The 21,187-nt window shown below is 46.7% G+C and overlaps 1 protein-coding gene across 5 annotated transcripts in view; it reads right to left on the reverse strand.

The window, feature by feature from the left end:
- Positions 1 to 513: 513 nt before the first annotated feature.
- KCNIP3 (potassium voltage-gated channel interacting protein 3) overlaps positions 514 to 21,187 on the reverse strand; it is a 119,720-nt gene continuing 99,046 nt past the window's right edge. For 3 of the 5 annotated variants that reach the window (XM_053401514.1, XM_053401515.1, XM_053401510.1), the window contains 7 exons: positions 13,501 to 13,625; positions 9,412 to 9,481; positions 7,723 to 7,793; positions 4,376 to 4,483; positions 3,449 to 3,553; positions 1,801 to 1,863; positions 514 to 743 (listed from right to left, as the gene is read on the reverse strand). In XM_053401514.1, the coding sequence (XP_053257489.1) occupies positions 696 to 743; positions 1,801 to 1,863; positions 3,449 to 3,553; positions 4,376 to 4,483; positions 7,723 to 7,793; positions 9,412 to 9,481; positions 13,501 to 13,625 (590 nt within the window). In that variant the 3' untranslated portion in view covers positions 514 to 695. The remainder of the gene's footprint in view (positions 744 to 1,800; positions 1,864 to 3,448; positions 3,554 to 4,375; positions 4,484 to 7,722; positions 7,794 to 9,411; positions 9,482 to 13,500; positions 13,626 to 21,187) is intronic. The other 2 variants (XM_053401511.1, XM_053401512.1) reach the window with 2 other exon arrangements.

The raw sequence follows: 21,187 nt of genomic DNA on the forward strand, positions 1-21,187 counted from the left end.
ACTTTTGCATCCTTCTCCTGTTCCTCTCACTTCAGCTGAAGGGAGAGTGGGGGGCGGGGGAAATGTGAAATGCAGAATATGGAGCAGGAGGGCCAACTGGGGGGTGGGGTGGGGGCGGGGATGGCCCCCCAGGAGGGATGGCGGGTGTGCAAAACGGTAGTTCCCTATTAAAGGCTGGCTAAAATGAACAGCAGCAGCACAACTCTGAAGGGGGAAATGGCCCTATTCAAGTACTGAAGGATTTGGTGTTTGAGAAATAGAGCTTAATAAATTTGGGGGAGGAGAAGTGCTGCCATTCACTCTCAGAAAAGCACAATCATTCTCCAATATGCTGCTAGAAAAATATCTTTCCCTGGGCCGATGAGGCATCTCTTCTCTCGGAGCAATTCCCTGCTGTACCAGAGATTCCTGTAAGAGCCCAGTCACTCCCCGCCCCTCGCCCCCCCGCAATCCCTCGGCTCCTAGACATTCAGTTGTGAGCATCCAGCAAATCTTGCAAGCAAACAGCATCTCTTTCCCTTTTTGTCTTTTATTTCCCCCCACCCTGAAATATAAAAAGAGTTTTTTGGTTGTTTTCTTTGTTTCCTCGGAAAGACGTGTGTGCTTCACAAGAAAGATGGACAGGTCTGTCCAAGTGCAGGCCAAGGAGGCAGGTGGGGCGGGAGAGACGTGACGGGATCCCTGGCGGTGGCGCCCTAGATGACATTCTCAAACAGTTGCATGGAGGTCATGATGTTCTCATCCTGATGCAGGGAGACAGAGAGAGAGGAGGTCTGAGTGACTGTCTAGCAGCCCAAGAAGAGCACCTGCTGGGTCAGGCCAGCAGCACATCTAGTTGAGCTTCCTGCTCTCCCAGGCGCTGACCAGATGTCCCCAAGGGGAGCCTGTGAGCTGGGTACAAGCACAATAGCAGCACTGCTCAGACACGAGGCTGGGATGAAAAATGTGAACAAAGTTCATCATCTTTAGGCTTATCCTAGAGGAAATCCCAAACTTCATGCAGTAAGAAATACATTACACCCTCATTAAAGATTCTGGTAAGGAAGCCCAAAGCACTCATCTACACAGAGGAGGGTGCCCAGTGCCACTCTGCAAGATTCATTGCTGTGGCCTTGGCATCTTCAATCAGCCTCTGATGGGCATGGGTACTTCTGCTTGTCTCTGCAACAGGTCTGACTAGATGGCTCAATAATTTTCAATGCAAAGAGGCAGCAGAATCAGAGGAGGCTGCTTGCTACATCTCTGCTTAAGTCACTGATCTGGGCTTATATCCACAAACCAGGAGGCAAATCCAGATCAGTGACTCATGCAGTGGGCAAGCCTTACACAAAGAGGGAAAGCGTGTCCCTCCCATCTTAATTCTGCAATAAATGTGCCAGTTCTCTGACATTCTGGAAACACTGTGATAATGGAAGATCATGGAGTTATAGTGGAATCCAGCGATTATTTCCTCAACAAGCATGATGGCTGAATTTCCTCTGGTGGGCAGGCATGAGCCATGGGCAGTGCCTATTGGACGGTGTCCGTGACAACTATACAAACCAGCACAACTGCTACTTTTTCACTGTCGTTTTGAATCAGTTTTGAATTGCCAACACCTCCAAATTAAAAAAAAAAATTAAAGAAGTGTTCCCAATGATTTCAGATTTTCATACTCAGCTTGAAAGTGGGTATTTATTGGGCCCCTTAAACAGAAAAGCTTTAAACCTTTTAAATAAAAAGAGCACACCGCCCCCACCCCTTTTAAAAAGAGCACCAGGCTGTTGGTCTCTTGCTGCAGGATTCTGTTCTTGAGCTCACCTTCTGGCAAGTCTCTAGGAACTCCTCAATAGTGACCACGCCATCCTGATTTTTGTCCATTTTCTGAAATGCAAAATGCACTGTGTGAGTAACAGATGCCTGACCCAGATATGCAGAGTCCAGACCCTATAAATGCATTGCCCCACCCTTCTCCTCCCCCTGGGTGTGCAAGCCTGCCTGAGATGCCTGCAGTGCCCCACTGGACAGTCTATTGAAAGGTTCCCTTTCCCCTCTCCTGCAGCTTCTGACTCTGCTTCCATTGGCAGTCTGAATCAGCATCTGCTGCTAAGTCCCAATGTGCTCTGATGGACACCACTCAAACTTCCATAAAATAACAGCCTCAGTAAACGGCAACCCCCACCCCCAGCTGAGGCTGGTTTTGTTTCACCAGAATGCTTGCTTAATAAACATGAAGCAGAGACATAGGAAGTCCTTAAGTAAGAACCTGGGGCCTTCACCAGTTATTTATTTATTTATCTGCAGATTTATAAACCACAAAAAGTTACTACCAAAGTAATGTACAGCAAAACAAGATAAAATGCAAAAGATTACAAACTCAGTAAAACAAAAGCAATAAAACCATTTCGAAAACTGTATGTTTATTATTCCATAAAATGACAGGGGAAAGCCTTCTTAAACAAAAACCAGCTTCAACCAATGTCAGAAGGCTTGGTGCTTGGCTAATTTCAGCTGGGCACTGATTCCAGAAGGCTGGAGCTGCAACACTAAAAACCTGGGGGTTGTGCAAGGAAACCTGCTTGCACTCTTTCTTCCCTCCACTCACCTGTACCCCAGTCTGTCTCAGAGGGTTGTGGGAACCCCCAAACGGATTGGGGGGCATGTAGGGGAAGGAAAGGAGGGCAAGCTCCATTGCACAAAAGGAAGCCCTTGTGTGGATGAGATGACACGGCTGGATGAAACCAGTGCCCTTTTTCTAGAAAAATAGGTGTCTGTGCTCACCATGAAGTTGGTACAAGTGTCACACTTTTAAACTAAAAAAAAGAGGTACCGGTACTGCATACCTTTAAGTACCCCCTGGGGGGAAAAGCACTGGATGCAACCCTCAGGGTGGTATCCAATTAAGGCCGCCTGTCGCTGCTAGGATTTCTGCTTGTGCAATTGAACTTTCCTTCCTCTCCTCTCTTTACAGCCCCCTAAATCTGTTCTAGGAGTTCCCCAACCCTCCAGAGCACATCTAAAGATGTGTGGCAGGGATGCTTCATTGAGCAAGCAGAAACCCTTGTGCTGACAGGACACGTTAGTCAGATACTGCCCTCAGTCTCTGGCATGCACAGTAAGTGCAGCTCTGGGGCAGGCAATACCCCAGCTGAGGACTGCAGTTGTCAGGCAGGAATATCTGGGGGGAGACAGTCCAGTGCCCCTCAGTCTTGGCCAACATGGGCCATGACCAAGGATGATGGGAGTCGTGGTCCAGATACACCTGGAAGGAAAACACACAGCAGGCGCTTGCGGAGAATTGCACCATCCTGCCATGGACTTTTGTGTCTACACAACAGCTTCAGGCACCTGTAACTTCCGTCGCCCCCTGATTTCACCTTGCCTGCTCCTTTTCAGCGCCTCCGCCTCCCAGCTGCTTTCTTGGCTAATCGAGGAATTACCTGCTGCCCCGCACCCCCAGTCCCCTTACCTGGAAGAACTTCTCCACGTGTTCAATGGGAGCATCTTCTCGCAAGATTGGGTAGGTGTAGCGGCCCATCATGTCATAGATGGACTTCATTATTGCCAACATCTCCTGGCAGAGAAGGACAGCAAAGCTTTCAGAGCAGTCAAGAGGCTGGATGAAGCCAGCTTTCTCCCCACTCCTTTTCTGTCTTTAGTGGACTCTTTAGTTTGACTCTGCTCAAAGGCAAGAAGCTTAAGAGTAATGTAAAGGATTTTTGCACTTCTTAATCAGCCCTGACTTCCAGCCGGGGGAAGAGGCTGTAGCTGAGTGGCTAGAGCATCTAACTTGCATGCAAAAGGCCGCAGATTTAATCCCCAGCATCTCCAAGTAGGGCTGGGAAAGACTCCTCCCTCGAGACCCCCTGCCAGGTAGTGCACACTTTACTGAGCTAGATGGGCTCAATGGTCTGACTTGAGATAAGGCAGCTTCCTATTTAAACCACCCCTTTCTTCAAACCGCAAAGACTGTGGCGCAGTAGGAGAGTATGTGTTTTGCATGCAGAAGGTCCCAGTATCCATATGAATACCTTGACCTGATGAAGTATAGAGCTGTGCAAACAAATCAGGATGAATGCTCAATAAATAGGTGTCATCTGAATGAGCCCAGAGCTAAACCCTGAAGAACAGGGACTCTAAAAACTTCATACTACCAAGAAGGACAGTTTTAACAAATCATCCCCAAAGGCAAAGATGGGACAACACAGGACAACGCTTTAGCAGGGACAGACAAGGTTTATGTTGTAAGTAAGGACAGAAGAGACATATTAAAAGGTAGCCTCAAGGATGCCAGAGCACAAGCACAAGTGCGCTCTCTCTCTCTCTCTCTCTCTCTCTCTCTCTCTCTCTCTCACACACACACACACACACACACACACGCACGCACACAACTCACCTCCTTGGTGATATAGCCATCCTTGTTGATGTCATAAAGGTTGAATGCCCACTTGAGCTTCTCATGCACCGTCCCACGCAACAAGATGGAGAGGCCAATGACAAAATCCTGCAAGAGAGGAAGGGGCAGAGCAATTGGGTATCCCATGGTGCAGCTCCCATGAAAAGAGCACACCTTCCTTCCACTCTCAAGCAGCCACTTCCAGCCAAATGGGACGTAATAGTAAGAAAACAGGAGCATAGGAAGCAGGCCTTTGGTCCAGCTGGCTGCCCAGTGTTTTCTAGGGACGCCTCCAAGAGGTTTTTCATATGCCCTGCCACTTTCCCCAGGAAAACCTGCTGTTTATCACTGAATCAGAAGAAGCGTCAATCCACAGGAAGCCCAAATGACATTCAGTGGCAAACAGGAGGTTTCCCAGGGAAAGCAGGGGGAGGGGGGATGTAAAACCTCTCGGACCCACAGAACAAGCACAGAACAAGCAGAAGTGTGGACAAGCCCTTCAAGTGGCTCCCCAGGGATCCTGACAGGGAGTTTCTCTCAGTCCTACCTAGAGATGCTGGGGACTGAACCTGGGACCTTCTGCATGCAGGACAGATGCTCTACAACTGAGCTACAGCCTTTCCATGTAGTGCCTTTGTAACGTGTGTACTGTGTATAATCTGCAAAGTCTCAGGACCTCCCCGACGACGCTAGAACTCTCCCTGCTTCTCTGAAATTTGCTACGTCTGTGAATTTCCTTAAGGCCAATTAAGGCTTTTCTACTGCAGATTCAAGAGTGGTTTTTATGCTGACACCTTCCAACTCTGTTGCATCCAATGTTGTTCATACTTGGAGTAGACCTATTGGAAGCAATGTACACAACTAATAGTTGTTAACTATATGTTGCTGCTGTTGGCATCTGTCTGTCTCAAGAGACAATGGAGTGTGCCTCCATCAAACCGCTGTGTTAGCAGCACCAAAGTGACCTCCCTGGGGTGCAAGCCTGGGCAGCGTGCAGGGAGGTCCTGGTCCCATATGACAAGACCCACCCCCGGCCTCGTTGATGTGGTCCAAAGGAAAGCAGAGCAAGATGTTTGGCACCAGCTCAGCTGCAGGAGTTGCCGGAAGGTGCCATCCAGCTGTTGTAGGGACTCTACTCTGGATTTGTGTAGGGTTTACTCCTTAGCCTTTTCTTCTCTTGAAGATACCCCGCAAGGCAATGAAGGTTTAGGACCAGAGTTTTCCTTCTCCTAAAGGGCTACCTTAAGGAATCTTGCTCAAGCCCCTCTGCCGCAAAATTGGGAGCTGGCACTGGCAAAGGAAGCATCCAGGGGATATACTGACCCCAGAGCAGGGGAGAACAACAGAATGCTCCCATGTGCCTGCATGCACTACGGCGCCTGTGAAAGGTTTCATCCATTCTGAACAGAGGAGAGGCACAACGACTTTGTCAGCAAGTGCAGCAGTAGATGATGTGGGTGCCACTCTCCCATTGATGGGGCAGCTGGTGTGTCGGGGGGGCATCCCCTCACCATTTTGTGGTCCTGCCTCTTTTTCTGATCTTGCCATTATCCCGAGCCCCTGTAGCTGCCATTTTGTGCCTTGCACCCACAGCAGTTTGTCAAAATTCCAAATGTGCCCACTGCTCCAAAAGGTTGCCAGCTGCTGCTGAAACTGTGCCTCTTTGCTTTGCACCTCCCCCTTCACTCCCCCATTCAGTCCTGGTGAATATGGTGCATCAGCTGAAGGCATACCATCCAACATTTTCATTCCCCAAAACAGGACATCAGAAGGGATACGCTTTCTGGTCCAGCTCTCTGATCCGGCTCTCAGCAGGGTTCTTTTGGTCTGGTGCAAGAACTCACACCAAAGCGCAGGACTGAAAAAGGGACATTCTGGGATGCAAACAGGAGCTGGGATTGGCTTCTGGGATTCTGGATGTCCCGCTTAAAATGGAACACTTGTGGGGTATGTTTGAGGCTGGGAAATGGCACCCAAGAAAGCACCATTTGGGTTTTTTCCACAGAGCAACAGCCTGCAGATTTAGAGTATACCGTATTTTTCGCACGATAGGACGCACCGGTCCATAGGACGCACCTAGATTTGGGGGGGAAATAAAGGGGGGAAAATTTATTCCCCCCCCCAGGCGCGGGGCTGGGGCGGGGGAAGCCCGAGCTTCCCCCTCCCCCAGAACGGGACCCAGAGCCATGCCGAAGCTGCGGGCAGCTTTGGCATCGCTCTGGGAGTTTGCGGGGCTGGGGGAGGAGGAAGCCCTCCGCCAGCCTCCAAACCATGTCGGGAGACAGCGGGATGGCGCGCTGCGCCTCTCCCGCTGTCTCCCGAGTTTGCGGGGCTGGCGACGGGGAGGAGCAGGCTTCTCCCCCCCGCCAGCCTTCTAGTCAAGTCGGGGGACAGCGGGAAGGGCGCGCTGCGCCTCTCCCGCTGTCTCCCGAGTTTGCGGGGCTGGGACGGGGAGGAGCAGGCTTCTCCCCGTCGCCAGCCTTCTAGCCAAGTCGGGGGACAGGGGGAAGGGCGCGCTGCGCCTCTCCCGCTGTCCCCCGAGTTTGCGGGGCTGGCGACGGGGAGGAGCAGGCTTCTCCCCGTCGCCAGCCTTCTAGCCAAGTCGGGGGACAGGGGGAAGGGCGCGCTGCGCCTCTCCCGCTGTCCCCCGAGTTTGCGGGGCTGGTGACGGGGAGGAGCAGGCTTCTCCCCGTCGCCAGCCTTCTAGCCAAGTCGGGGGACAGCGGGAACTGCGCGCTGCGCCTCTCCCGCTGTCTCCCGAGTTTGCGGGGCTGGGACGGGGAGGAGCAGGCTTCTCCCCGTCGCCAGCCTTCTAGCCAAGTCGGGGGACAGCAGGAAGGGCGCGCTGCGCCTCTCCCGCTGTCCCCCGAGTTTGCGGGGCTGGCGACGGGGAGAAGCCTGCTGCGCCTCTCCCGCTGTCCCCCGAGCTTGTGGGGCTGGCGGTGGGGCTCTCCTGAAGCCTGGAGAGCTAGAGGGGTCGGTGCGCACCGACCCCTCTCGCTCTCCAGGCTTCAGCGAAAGCCTGCATTCGCACCATAGGACGCACACACATTTCCCCTTCATTTTTGGAGGGGGAAAAGTGCGTCCTATAGTGCGAAAAATACGGTTACCTGTTCACCCTTACTTTCACCTCTGGAAAACAGGTTTGGCAGGGTTTTGTATCCAACCCAAAACCTCTTTGAGCAAGGTGTTGTTCAGCAAAAGAATTGTTGGCATGTAGATCGCGAGAAGAGAGGCCTTCCCCACCTGTCCCATTGCTTCCGACCGATTTTACCTCCCAAATGGTTCACAATGGGTTGTGACTGCCTGGAGCCACAACCCAAGGAACAGAGAGAAGAGCACTTTACCTCAAAGCGGATAGCTCCATTCCGGTCCACATCAAAGGCATTGAACAGGAAATGCGCGTACATGGTGGCATCTGCAGAGGGAACAGCAGAAGCAGGTGGGCTACAGGGGCTTGTGGGGTCTTGCTTATTCACTCTGCCTAAGAAGCAGGAACACAGGAAGGTGCTGGATACTGCCAGGCGGGTTGGTTCATTTAGCTCAGCATGGTGGGAGCCCTCCAGACTTGCTCGACTCCAACTCCCATCATCCTTGAGGAGTTGTAGTCAAGCAGCTCGCTGGCTGGGCTTGATGGGAGCCAGAGTCCAGCGACATCTAGGGGGCCACAGATCTTCCTCAATCCTAGTCAGGGCTGACTGGCGGGGGCTCTTCAGGGGCTTCTGGCAGGGAGTCTTTCCCAGCCCAGCCTGGGGATTGAACCCGGCCCCTTCTGCATGCAAACATGTGTTCTAGCACTGAGTGACGGCCCTTCCCTGGCTCACACATCTTAGGGAAAGGACCCGCTTCACAGCAACATCTTTCTCTTGCGCAAGATGGAATAGCACATGTGAAGTAACCACATTATTTGCCCGGCCACCACACTGGTTGCTGGAGCAATGTCCCCATGTTGCTGAGGCCATTTATCCATTCATGTCCTGCATTTATTTTGAGGACTCAAGATGACATCCATGGGATTTTTTTTATAATCACATTTTTATCATCACAGCAATCCTGAGGTTAAGTTGGGACGAACTCAGAGGCTGTGAAAATGAACGAAGGATTAACATCAAATTGATTTATGGGAATCACCTGGACTAATTAAGAAAGCAGTGCAAATGTGAGATGATGGCAATCCTCCAACCTCAGAGCGTGGGAAGTCAAACAAAGATATATGATTTGGCTTAATATTTGGACTGTTTGATTGTTTTAGAATTTGGAATGTTTTTAATGTTGCCTTTATTGGATTGTTAAATTGGGAAACTTAATAATTATTTTAAAATAATAATCCTGAGGTTAAGCTGTGCATGAGAGAGAAAGGATTTGAACCCAAGTTTCACTGGTCTTGGCCATGCTTTCTAAGGGTATAGGCACAATTACATCCATGTGGGCCCTGAAATGGTAGTTCTGAGAGAAGGCTGGGGATAGTGTACAAATAATTCTGTGCATCCTCATCAAATTACAATTACTCAAACTTTATATACAAATCTGTGTCCTATAATTTTGGTGATACATTTCTGCTTTTTTTGGCAATGCTTAAGTGGCCGCCTTAGTTAGGGAGCTAAGAATGTTGACAATTTCTAGTACACATATAGCCACCCCTAATAAAACTACAGTTCCCAGAATTCTCTGGGGGAATTAAACTGGTTTGATGGTTATTCAAGTTCTGCTTAGGTACCTGGGTATTTTTACCATAGGAATCCACCCACATCCTTGCCATGTTCACCTGCCTTCACCAGCCAATATAGGCAGCAATACATATTTGGATGTATATGTAGCAGACTTTGCCAACCTGGTAGGCGGATGGGAGTTGTAGTCCATAAGACCTGGAGCGCACCAGGCTGGCAGAGGCACAGTGTTAGAAGTTGGCTAGGCATTCTTGCTTTTGCATGGACTGCCATTCTGGGGGAAAGCTTTGTGGCAGCATCACTCTCACAGGGGGCTCAGTGCCTTAACCCAAATAGCAGCTGAAAGGAAGACATCAGTCCCAGACTCACCTCCCTGCGGGAAGAACTGAGCATAGATCAGCTTGAAGGTCTCTTCATCCACCAAGCCGCTGGGGCACTCCTATCAATGCAAGAAAGAAGTTACCCTCTGGAGCTTCACCCACTGGCCACTTGGAAACAAGTCTCCCCGGCAAACAAAAATCACAAGACCATCCTCAACCAAATTAGGTTGCCCCACAGTCGACTCCATCTCGTCTTAAAGAACCACATGCCAGGAGCAGGCAGAACAGAGCTAGGTGTAGCTGGAGAGAGAAAAGGGTATTGGATAAACCAAGATGGAATAAAGATAATCCTGCTTCCATTTTCTCCATGGGTACCTCACATTAGCATTTCCAATCCTATGCAGGTCTACTCAGAAGTAAGCTCGTTTGGATTTGACAGGGTTGCTCTTAAATTAGTATACAGAAGGTCCTTACAACAGACCAATCCAGCTACTGGATTCTAACTTTAGTATAGCACACACAGACACATATATTGCATATGTAATATTGCAAAAATATCCCACTTGGTTTTCAGAAAGCTGAGGGAAGGAACTTACTTTCCCCAAGCCATAGAAGCAGGTAAAAAGTTTTTTAAAAAATGTAATAAAAAGCTGCCTCTTCCATAGAAAAGGCAGACGGGGCTTTTTTTAAAGTTAGGGAAATTGAGGAAATTAACAGGAAAAAAGCAATTAGTCACTGACAGAATGGAAGAATGTGGGACTTCAGGAAGCATCAGGGGCCACATATGTCTTATGACGACTACACATAAAGCTTTGCTCTAATTTGTCCTCAAACTCAGTAATGCGTAATTTGCACACACAGAGTTAGACACCCACTGCGACTCACTCTTGTTTCTGCAGAGAGCTGTGAATGCACAGCACAGAATGCAGGAAGCTGCCTTATACTTTGTCAGACTGACTGCAGGGGCAGATTTCACGCAGGACATCTTTCCCAGCCCTACCCTGGCAGTGGCAGGGACTGAGCCTGGGGTCTTCTGCATGCCAAGGACTGAGCTGCAGTGCTTCCTGGAGGAAGCTGCCTTGTTTACCGAGTCAGATGACTGGTCTAACTCAATACTTTCAGCAGCGATAGCGTTTCAGACAGGGAGTCTCTCCCAATCTCACCCGGAGATGCTGGGGTCTGAACCTGGGACCTTCTGTATGCAAAGCAAACGCTCTTCCACTGAGCTGTGGCCCTTCCAAAATGAGAGCTGCAGGCATCCTGACTTCCACTTGTCTTCTGGCCACCTTTCATTTTTACTGGCTCAGCTCCTGTGCCTTTAACAACAGCCTGATACGCAGGAAAGAAAGCAAGCAAGCAGGTGTAGACATTTATTTATAAAGAGATGAGGAAAGTGCCCACCTGCTAAATTTCTGCATGCCAGACTGTTAAGGCAGAGGAGACCCACTTCCCAGTGCTGTTTGGTCCTAGGTGTAGGATTAGCAGGTCTCATGGGAAACTTCCACAAGATCCTGGCGTGAAAGTGTCACCACCACCTGATGCAGACTTGCAGCCCCACCTCCAGGCCCCCGGGAATTAGCATGGCCACCTATGGCAGACATGGGCATAGCCAGGCTTCATGTTATGGGGGGCAGAACCTCAGTTAGTTAAGTATTTTTATTGATTTACTTGATGGGGGGGGCAGCTGCCCCCCTTAGCCACACCCATGACAGCAGGGATAAGTAATATGCTGCCCTCCTTTGCTCTGGACTATAGCCATTGGGCATGCTGGCTGGGCTGGTGGGAGCTAAGTGTCCAACAACATCTGGAGGGTGCCACCCTGATCTATGGAGAAGAAGGAGGTACAGGATTCCACATGACCAGAATGACACCCTCATGTGGAAGTCTATGTGCTATCTGCTGCATGTGTATAGACTTTGGATGAATCTATACACAGGAATAAATGCTATAAAGAAGTCAGAAATTAGATCTTTATAACAAAAGCGGAAAAAACCCCTATGGAAAATCACGTATAAACAAAATTTCTGCTCTCTGGCGCCATCTGGTGTTACATGTTTATAATGCTTTCAAATCTCTGGTTTTTTACTTATGTAGCTGAGTCCCTTGTTTCTTCCAGGCAACCTTGCTAATGCATGGGCATCTGTAAGGTGGGGCCAGACAGTCTTGAGCAGGGGTTGCCACCCTTTCTTCTCACGGGCACATTTGCAATCCCGATAAATTGTTGAGGGCCCACTGCACACACCACAACTAAACACACATGGCTACCTACTCTATTGTGAACAACAGAAGGCTTCAGCAAGGGGTGTGTCCCTGTGAGCGCCATAAAAAAAACCCTGTGGGGACCACACTGGTGACTCCAGGTCTTCAGTAAGTCATGTACACTCACACCCGGAAGCTGAGTGGGGTTAAGAACATAAGGCGAGTCTGCTGGATCAGGCCCCAAGTGGCCCTTCTAGTCCAGCATCCTGTTTGCACAGTGGCCAACCAGAGGCCGGTGGGAATCCTTCAAGCAGGACACGAGCGCATGAGCACTCTGCCCACAGGTGAGTCCCAGCGCCTGGTATTCAGAATACTCTTGTGGAGGCAGGACATAGTCATCATGGTCAGTAGCACTGATGATAATGGTGCTTGCATACCACCCTATACCCACAGGTCTCAGGATGGTTACAACTTAAAATCACAATATAAAAACACACAACACATAATCAAAATAAGAACAAAAACAACTCAACAACCCCCCCCCGTATTAAAAGGGCATTGGGTGTGAATGAGCGAAAGGCCTGGTTAAAGAGGAATGTTTTTGGCTGGGACCTAAAGGTGTATAATGAAGGCGGTAGGCGAACCTCCCAGGGGAGAGCATTCCACAGACAGGGGGCCACTGCAGAAAAGGCCCTGTTCTCGTGTTGCCACCCTCTGGACCTCTCTTGGAGAAGGGCCTCAGAAGATTATCTCCTTGAGGCATTGCATTCCTGAGCCATTTAATAGCCTTATCCTCCTTGTTTTTGTCTAATCTTCTTTGAAGCCATCTAGGTTGGTGGTCATCACTGTGGGAGCGAGTTCCGTGTGTTGCATGAGCAACTAAGTTATAGGATCTGACTGCAGAGGTGAAGGGAAACTGGGGGCTTTGTTTTTTACTTGGGGTGCAAGAAGGCCTTGCAGTCAAATTCAAGTGTCATGAATTCAGAGGAAGTGGAAAGTCAAACCTTCTCCATTAAGCAATACTAAAAAAGTTGCAACATGAAAGTCTGTCTAGAAAATAAAGGCTGTTGATTCATCAGTCAATTCTGAGATGGATCCCAGTGAAAATGGAATAATATGCGCTGGCAGAGAAACAATTAACTTAGTATTTCGATGATGCCCGAGAGCCAAGTATTACAGGAAACAGTGATTAAAGATACATGGAGCAGAAGGCAGGGTGGTTTCTTGAAAGGCACTTCGTGCTGAAGCCAAATGACGAGGCTTCTTGGGCAGATCTGCTCAATAATCCAAGTCTCTGCCAAAGCTCCCTGTCTTTCCTCACACAACTACAGCTCCACAGGGAGAGAAAATCACATCTTTAACTGGTTTAGGTCCATTGGGTAGATTTGTTCTTCTTATGCCTGGATATTGGAGGGACAGGGGAACTGTAGCCTTCCAGATATTGTTGAACTATAGCTCCTGTCATCGCTGACCACCTGCCATGCTGGCTGGCGGTGGCTGATGGGAGATGTAGTCCTACAACCCCTGTGGTATGCAGGTTAGCAACTCCTACTATAGGGAACTTGATTCTCCCATTCCTGCCAGAAAGAACACTCTTAGGAACTTTTAAACTAAGAACCAGTGCCTGAACTTCCTTTCCCTCCTTCTCCCTCCTAATCCCCTTTCCTTTTGTGCCACATCTTTTAAATTGCAAGCAGAGACTGTCTTGATTATGAAGCTTTGAAAACTGCTTTAGGAGCTCCTTTTCATCCAAAGAACGGGGTAAAAACACTTATCCAAACAAGATGGCACAAAAACACTGGGACTCTTCAGTGGCCCACCCTGAGAGAAAAATCTGGTCTCCTGAAAAGATGCTCTGAGATTTCCCACGGCTTGGGGAAGTCTGGAGTCAGGAAATGCCTGGGAGGGTGCAAGAAGCCAGTGGAAGCTTCCCACTCACGTTCTTGAAGCCTCTATAGAGGGACTGCAGCTCCTTCTTGGTGAACTTGGTCAGAGCCTGGAGCTGGTCCAGCCCTTCTGGCTGATGCCGGATGGTCGAGAGCTCGAGCTCGCTGTCGCTGCTGTCTGCAAAGAGAAGAGGGGCAAACTGAGCACCTGCTCCAAACAGCCCCTGCCCTACAGACCTGTCAAGAAGAATGCCTGCTCAAATAGCATCAATCAAACCACTTCCTGATTGACAACGCTTTATCGCAGTAAAATATCCTATGAAGGAGAGAATGTCCATATGCAGGTCATCTTCACAGCATCAGAGACACCCCCTGATGGTCTGGGCGTTCTTGCCTTCATGGGATACTTAAGGAACAAACTACACATTTGTCCACACTGGAAAATGCATGTAGCGCTAAGGAGTGGATTTTCCCTGGGAAAGGAATGGGCAAGGGGAAAACTGTTTGGACCAGTCCTAGAAAGTGCGGGTCAAGTGGAAAACCCCCCAGACCAGGGCTTTCTAGGCACAAGACAAGAGGAAGTGTGGACAAGCCCTGAGTCGCTGTAAGGTAGCTTGCTATGTTGATGATAGCTCTTTTGGACTACAGATCCCCAAGTCTTCTTTGTCAAAATAGGGAGGTGGGTTTTCACAAAAGCTGACCCTGCAAAATGTGTCTTTGAAATATTTTTTACAACGTGCTCTTCAATTTCCATTGAAGCTGAAGCACAAGATTTTGTTTTTTGGAGGAGAGTAAAGCATTCAGTTTTACCTCTTAACTTACAGCACCTCTGAAACATGCTTTCTCTAAGTCAAATCTCATGAAGTCTTGGGAAACAATAAAAAACTTTTTTATCCTGAATATTTTAGGAGAAATGTGTAGTATTAATTATGGTTGTGCACTTGGTTTTCATAATCTCTAACTTAAGTGGGTTGCTTTGGGGATACTCGGGTCTTTCCTGAAACAAAGCGGGAATTCTCTGAAAAATCCCTAACAGAATTTGGTTCTTTATGAAGCTTCAGAGCCAATTTGGAGATCTGGAGGGACACAGACAGTCTGCTTGCAGAGATATATATACACGCCCACCCAAGTTCTTCATATAAGAAAGACATCAGGATGGAGGGAGGGAGAGGAGGGAGTGTAGTTTTGGTATTGACAGCGTAAGCTTCCAAACAGTGCCCTCAATTTTCACGTCCAATCACACTGTTTTGGGGAGAGATTTAGAAGGAACATCCCATCATGCACCTATTTGAAATTGACAGGCTTCATCCACTTAGCTAATGTTGTCTGTCTGGAAATTGCATCCACTTCTGTCAAAAGGTTATACAGTGATTGGCTCAGCCAGTGATTAGCTATTAAGGGTTGATGTGAGATGTCTGTACACCATTCTTTCAGTATATGCACAGGCAAGCCCTTTGGATCAGAGCCCACATATCAAAAAAATGTGACACACACCCCCCGGCAATAGAATACTGTGAGCACCACTGGTTAAACTGACTCAGCCAGTCTGATCTTTGCATTCTGACCCTACAAACTTCTAAAGAGTCATTTCTGGCAAAAGTCATTTTAACCAAGTATGCAAATGACTACAAGAAGTTCATCAAGCCTTAAAAGATAGTCATAATGACAAAGGGGTATATTATGGAAGTTATGTGTCTCTGTTGTTTACTTTGAGCAGGGGGCGGGTTGCACATGCTTAACTATCCTTGTCTTACTAGGCACCAGGGAATTGGGGAATGTGAGTTGGAGGGGACTGGCTCTGCAAACACGGCACCTGCTGCTGCTGCTGCTGTCATGTGGCCTCAAAGAGTTTTCAAACTGAGTCATAATAAGTTTTTCCATTAAATCAAGGTCAAAACAGCTCATTTTCCTAAGTGTAACTAATGGAAAGCAAAAACAGTTTTACCTGCAGAATCTCTCTCACTCTCTTTTATGAGCAGATCAAATTTATTAGCAAACCCAGGCAGTTCAGGGAGGTGGAGTGGGCAGGGTTTACCTTCGAGAAAAAGAGATGCCAGGGATTCAGGTAAGTCAAGAAACTTGACCCTCTGACCTGGAAACTGTTCACTCTGCCATGAGATTAATGTACTCTGGACATGCTCAAGGACCATTCACACTTGGTCCACTACTCACTATGCGCTGCAATTGAAAACTGATGCCAGGGAGAGATTGAGGTACAAATTAAGTCCTGATAATTATTTTTAAAATCACAAGGAGGGAATAGAGTGCCTTAAGGTCCTGGGTGTGTCTGTGGTGAGATACAACCTTGTTTTCAGGGCAAGAGACAGCATGGAGTAGTGCTTAGAATGTCAGACTGGGAGGACCAGGGAAACCCAGATTCAAATCCTCTTTCGCCCACGAAGGCTGTTGTAGTAATAAAATTGAGGTGGAGGAGAACCATGTAAACCAACCACAGCTCCTTGAGCAACAGCAGGATAAAAATGTAGGAATTGGCTGAAGTGGAAGATGTGGGTGGTCATTAAAACTGGGGAAAGTGGGAGGCAGAGAGATCTGACCCCATGAGCACAATCCAGGAAGCACTTCTGCTGCACAATGCCCCTGAAATGAATGGTAGTTAACTCTTAAGATGCACAGACATTGGAAACTATTGTAATTAGGTTTATAGCTGAAAATGTTTGGCAAATTTTAGATGAATGTGAACAGTAACCTCCTCACCCCACCCCACCCCATTCCAATTTATACAAATGAAAACATATTTAAGAATTAAGAACAACAACAAAAATGGAATTTGAAAGGTTAATTGGGAATACATTTTTTTGGGGGGGGGAGCCCTCACCAAATTATCTATCAAATATTAACTAACGAAAGTGGGAGAGTGAAGCACAGGCACATTGTACAGTTCCGGAACCCCGTTCACATCCAGAAGCGAACACAACCTGTGTCTGCGCGTGTGGCGATTCACCACTTCTGTGCATGCGCGTGATGTCATTAGCAGAGATTTAAAATCACAAAACATGCAGCAAACTAAAGCATGGAAATATAGGCTGTTTGACTTTTAAAATATGTGCCCCTCCAAGCGAGTTCTAAAATGTTCCCTGAAAAAGTTTCTTTCTAAAGTTTCCCTCTTCTCCAAGCATGGGGGGGAACCATGCGTTTGGTAAGTAAAGAAATGGTTTACTTACAAACGCTCCGAAGTTCAGATTCATATGCTTCAGAAAATGTGCAAAGGCAAGTTAGCTTAGTTATAAAGGGGTAAAGGTTTCTAGATTATTGGTATAGGAACTGAAGAGTGGCTGGTGAGAGCCATGTGGGTGAGCTGGAGCAAGCAGCTCAAACCTCTTCACATGCTGAGCTGCTCAGGTAGATTGGAAGAGAACAAAGCCTTGGTTACCTAGTTCCTCCCTAGGTGAGGGAAAGAGGATATAGTTCCCAGCAGGACAGCTTACTCTATGGTATTAACCCCATTATGCATTAATTAGCATCTTAGTTATATGAGGCTGGTTATCCCACAAAAAGATCATCAGATGGAGATACCAAATGAGGTTTGGGAATCTTTATTTAGTGTTGGCTTAGCTTTTACAGTAGGCATTCATTATAAAGAAAATGTTTGGAAATGGCCTGAGTGGCACGTGTCACCTTGGAGAAGTGAAAGAAATTTAATAAAGGTTTTTTAAGAAAAGAAAAGAAAAAAGAAATAGAAGAAATAAACACCAAATTGTAAAAACTACAGTAGTTTGGTTTATAACTAATTATAACCAAAATTTGGTAATGCATAGATAAATGTGAGACACATCTCAGAAACCTCAGAGGTCTCCCCAATGTTGCACATTCCATTTAAAATGTTGTCGTGCTAATTTGCATGTATGAAAGACAAAAAAAATCATTTTGATCAAGGTGTCTCCCCTGCCAGGTAAGAAGGTTCATTTTTTCATATGTGGTGGGAATGTAAGAAGGTAAAGGGTTTCTGGGAAATGATTTACAATGAATTGAAAAAGATGTTTAAATATACATTTGTTAAAAAACCAGAAGCCTTTCTGCTAGGAATAACAGGAAGAGAGATAAATAGAAGCGATTATAAACTTTTTCAGTATGCAGTAACAGCGGCAAGAATACTGATGGCTCAAAAATGGAAACAAGAGGAACTACCGACATTGAATGAGTGGAGAATGAAACTTATGGACTACGCAGAACTGGATAAAATGACTGGGAAAATTAGATACCAGAAAGATCACAAATTCATCGAGGACTGGGGAAAGTTTACGGATTATCTGAAAACCATATGTGATGAACAGATAACGCTAGTGGGTTTTAAGGAGGCTTTGTGAGAATACAAGGTATATTGTAAAAAAGAAATAGATATGGAAGGTTAATATTAAATCGGCAATATTATACAGAAAATGCGGGAAGATAAGAAAAATGGATGATTGAGGGAGGTGCCGATGGAAGTTCAAAAAAACAGTAAATATGTAATTATGGTTGCACGAATTATTTGTAAAAGAAAAACTTAATAAAAATTTATATATATATATAAAAATCATTTTGATATGGGAGAGCTGCTATAGTGCAAAATAGAGTGTGTGCCTCAGTGGACAGGAAGCGGTGTTGCAGGGCTTGGAAGAGACCCCTCTTTTGTGCCACAGGTGGTTTTACTACATGATACACACAAATGCCTCTAGCTGAAGTTTCTTGGGTTTTTGAGGAACACCTCTTTGAGAGTTGGTGGTTTAGAGGGCTTCCACATGGCAGCTTATGGTGGATTTGCTGGTGCAAAAAGGCCCATCTAGTCTGAACACCCTGTTCTCACAGGCGCCAACCAGATACCTACACAGAGCAAGCAGGATCTCAGCACAACAGCATCTCCACACTTGTGATTCCCATCAACTGGTGTGCAGGGGCACGCTGCCTTCAGCGGAGCGAGAACATAGCCATTGTGGCTAAGAGCTGCTGAAGCATCCATCCAATGCTGTCCTCATCAAAATGTGGTCCCCATATCTTATTTAATCCCTTTCTGCTCTTTAAACATTTAACTAGATTAAATGTAAAAATAATATGCGGTGGCATTTTGATGAGGACAATGTCATGTGGATGCTGCATGAAACCTGTGTGTTTGAGCAGCACTGAACCCACAATAAAATTATGCAGAACTGCCATTGGCACACCAAAAAGTAAATGTGCCTGTGGCGCCCAGTGAGGGTGGGCAGGGGGAAGAGGCCGGGAAGCAGAGCCCACGGTTTGCAATGCAGAGCAGAGAAGTGGCAAGTGAAAGAAAAGATTAAGCACCCACACAGAGGACACATTTGCCGACTTCTACTTTAAACTATGGATGGCTATGACAATTCTCATTTTACCCATGAAAAAGAGGACGTGTCCTGGAAAAAGAGGACATATGGCAACCCAGGGATTCAGGCAGGGGTCTCACTACCTGGAGATTGCAGGGACTGAACCTGGGACCTTCTGCATCCAAAGCAGGTTTTGCTGTCTGGTTAAAGACAATCTAAGGTTTGAAGTCAAACAGTTAGAAAAATGCTCTTCAATTGCACAAGCTCTACTTTTAACTACTAAAAATGATATCTTGTTGCTTGTAAATGTCTAATTCCCCCCTACCACAAACATTATCTCCGTAGAAAATTGGTCACAATTAAACTCTTACGTTGAAAATTTGACAGATGAAAACCCAATCCCCTCATTAGTAACAGCAGGTGATTTAAATGCTAGGGTGGGAATTGATAACAAACAATTACGTACCACTTTAAATTGGAATACCTCTGATGATATTGCATATTCAATGAAAATAGCAAGACTCTCTAGAGACAAGGTTATAAACAGGGAAGGTACACGTTCGCTCAAGCTGTGTAACAATTTTAAGTTACAAATTGTGAATGGCTCAACAGCTGGAGATAGAAACGGGGAATTCACATATTTTCCCCCTTGAGGATACAGTGTCATCAATTACATACTGATCCCTTAAAAAGGTAAAGGGACTCCTGACTATTAGGTCCAGTCGTGCCCGACTCTGGGGTTGCGGCGCTCATCTCGCTTTACTGGCTGAGAGCGCTTCTGGGTCATGTGGCCAGCATGACTAAGCCACTTCTGGCGAACCAGAGCAGAAACGCCGTTTACCTTCCCGCCGGAGTGGTCCCTATTTATCTACTTGCACATGACGTGCTTTTGAACTGCTAGGTTGGCAGAAGCAGGGACCCAGCAACGGGAGCTCACCCCGTCATGGGGATTCGAACCGCCGACCTTCTGATTCACAAGTAATAGGCTCTGTGTTTTAACCCACAGCACCACCTGCGTCCCTTACGATATTGTAAATCTGATAGTGGACTTCAAAATTGGGACGCGTACAGAAAGTGATCACCAACCACTGCTGATGTCTATAAATTTCAACTTCAATTTAGAAACAACTAATTGGAATAGCACAAAATTTTGCCAACACAAGCAAATGACTCAACTAAATGGTCTCAGGAAATGAGTGTAGTTGTGGGGCAAAAACTTACAGTTGATTTGAGAAACCAGATGCTGTCTAACGTAAAGAATATCAATTTTCGTAGTGACATTCTGAAAGTATATAGTGAAATTTTCAAAATGTCTTAAGAACTCAACACTCCACCAAATGTCAGGGCATTTAAATACAGAACTAGTCCCTGGTTCAACGATGAATGTTTTCAGCTTAAAAGAAAATGTGCCAAATTTTCAAAGATAACCGTACTGAACTGTCTACCTTGATGAAAAATGAAAATATCTTTGTATTTTGGCCGAAAAGAAAAAAATACGCCTCCCAAAAATGGTCCCAATTGCTCGACTCCATCCAAAACAAAAACAACACAGCATTTTGGTTGTTAGTGTATTGAGGCATGAAACTTGGCAGCCATTTAGTTGTTCCACCAATTGCAGAATCCAAATGGACCCAGTATTTCGTATCCCTATTTAATGACCCGCAAGATGAATTGAATGGAAAAGAGAGCAATGATAACAAACTGGACAGACTAGAGGAGTGGCCAAGGGTGAAAGAGGAGGAAATTAGAGGAATGGTTAATAGTTTTAAACTAGGCAAGTCGCCAGGGCAGGATGGTCTACCAACAGAATTATTTAAGACTTTCATAGACTGGTGGGCAGAACCCCTAGCTCAATTATTTACACTCACTGATGAATATGGAATCATCCCTGAAATATGTCTCAGATCAATAATTATTCCAATCTTTTTTTAAAAAGTCATCTTTAGAAAAGGTGACCCAGGTGAACTAAAGAACTACAGACCGATAAGTCTACTGTCAGTGACAGGGAAAATCTATGCTAAGCACCTGTTACTTAAACTGCTAACATGGATGAAAAATCTAAACTTACCAGGGAAAGAACAAATAGGTTCCAAAGGCTGCCCCAGTTTAGACCATTGTCTCATACTTACACATTTGGTTGAAAAATACAGATTTCAAAATCAATCCAAGATTGATGCATGCAAAACAGAGGCTTTGACCACTGATCTATCCCTATCCAGAACTCCAGCTTCACAGAATAGCTCCAGATAACACATTATTTTCAGCCACAAGTCTCGTTTTCAATGACCTCTGGGATTCCAACCAGCCAAGAATTTCATATCCCTTTCCTAAAAATAGAGCCACCCCACCCACAGACGTGCAGAACTGGAGGATCCTCTAGCAAAGCAGGGACACAGGGTCACGGAAAGGAAATCACAACCGATTCTCAAGTCTTTCTGCTCGCTGTGCATTCTGGCACCCA

The sequence above is a fragment of the Podarcis raffonei genome, chromosome 8 (assembly GCF_027172205.1).
Source record: "Podarcis raffonei isolate rPodRaf1 chromosome 8, rPodRaf1.pri, whole genome shotgun sequence".
Taxonomy (NCBI): domain Eukaryota; kingdom Metazoa; phylum Chordata; class Lepidosauria; order Squamata; family Lacertidae; genus Podarcis; species Podarcis raffonei.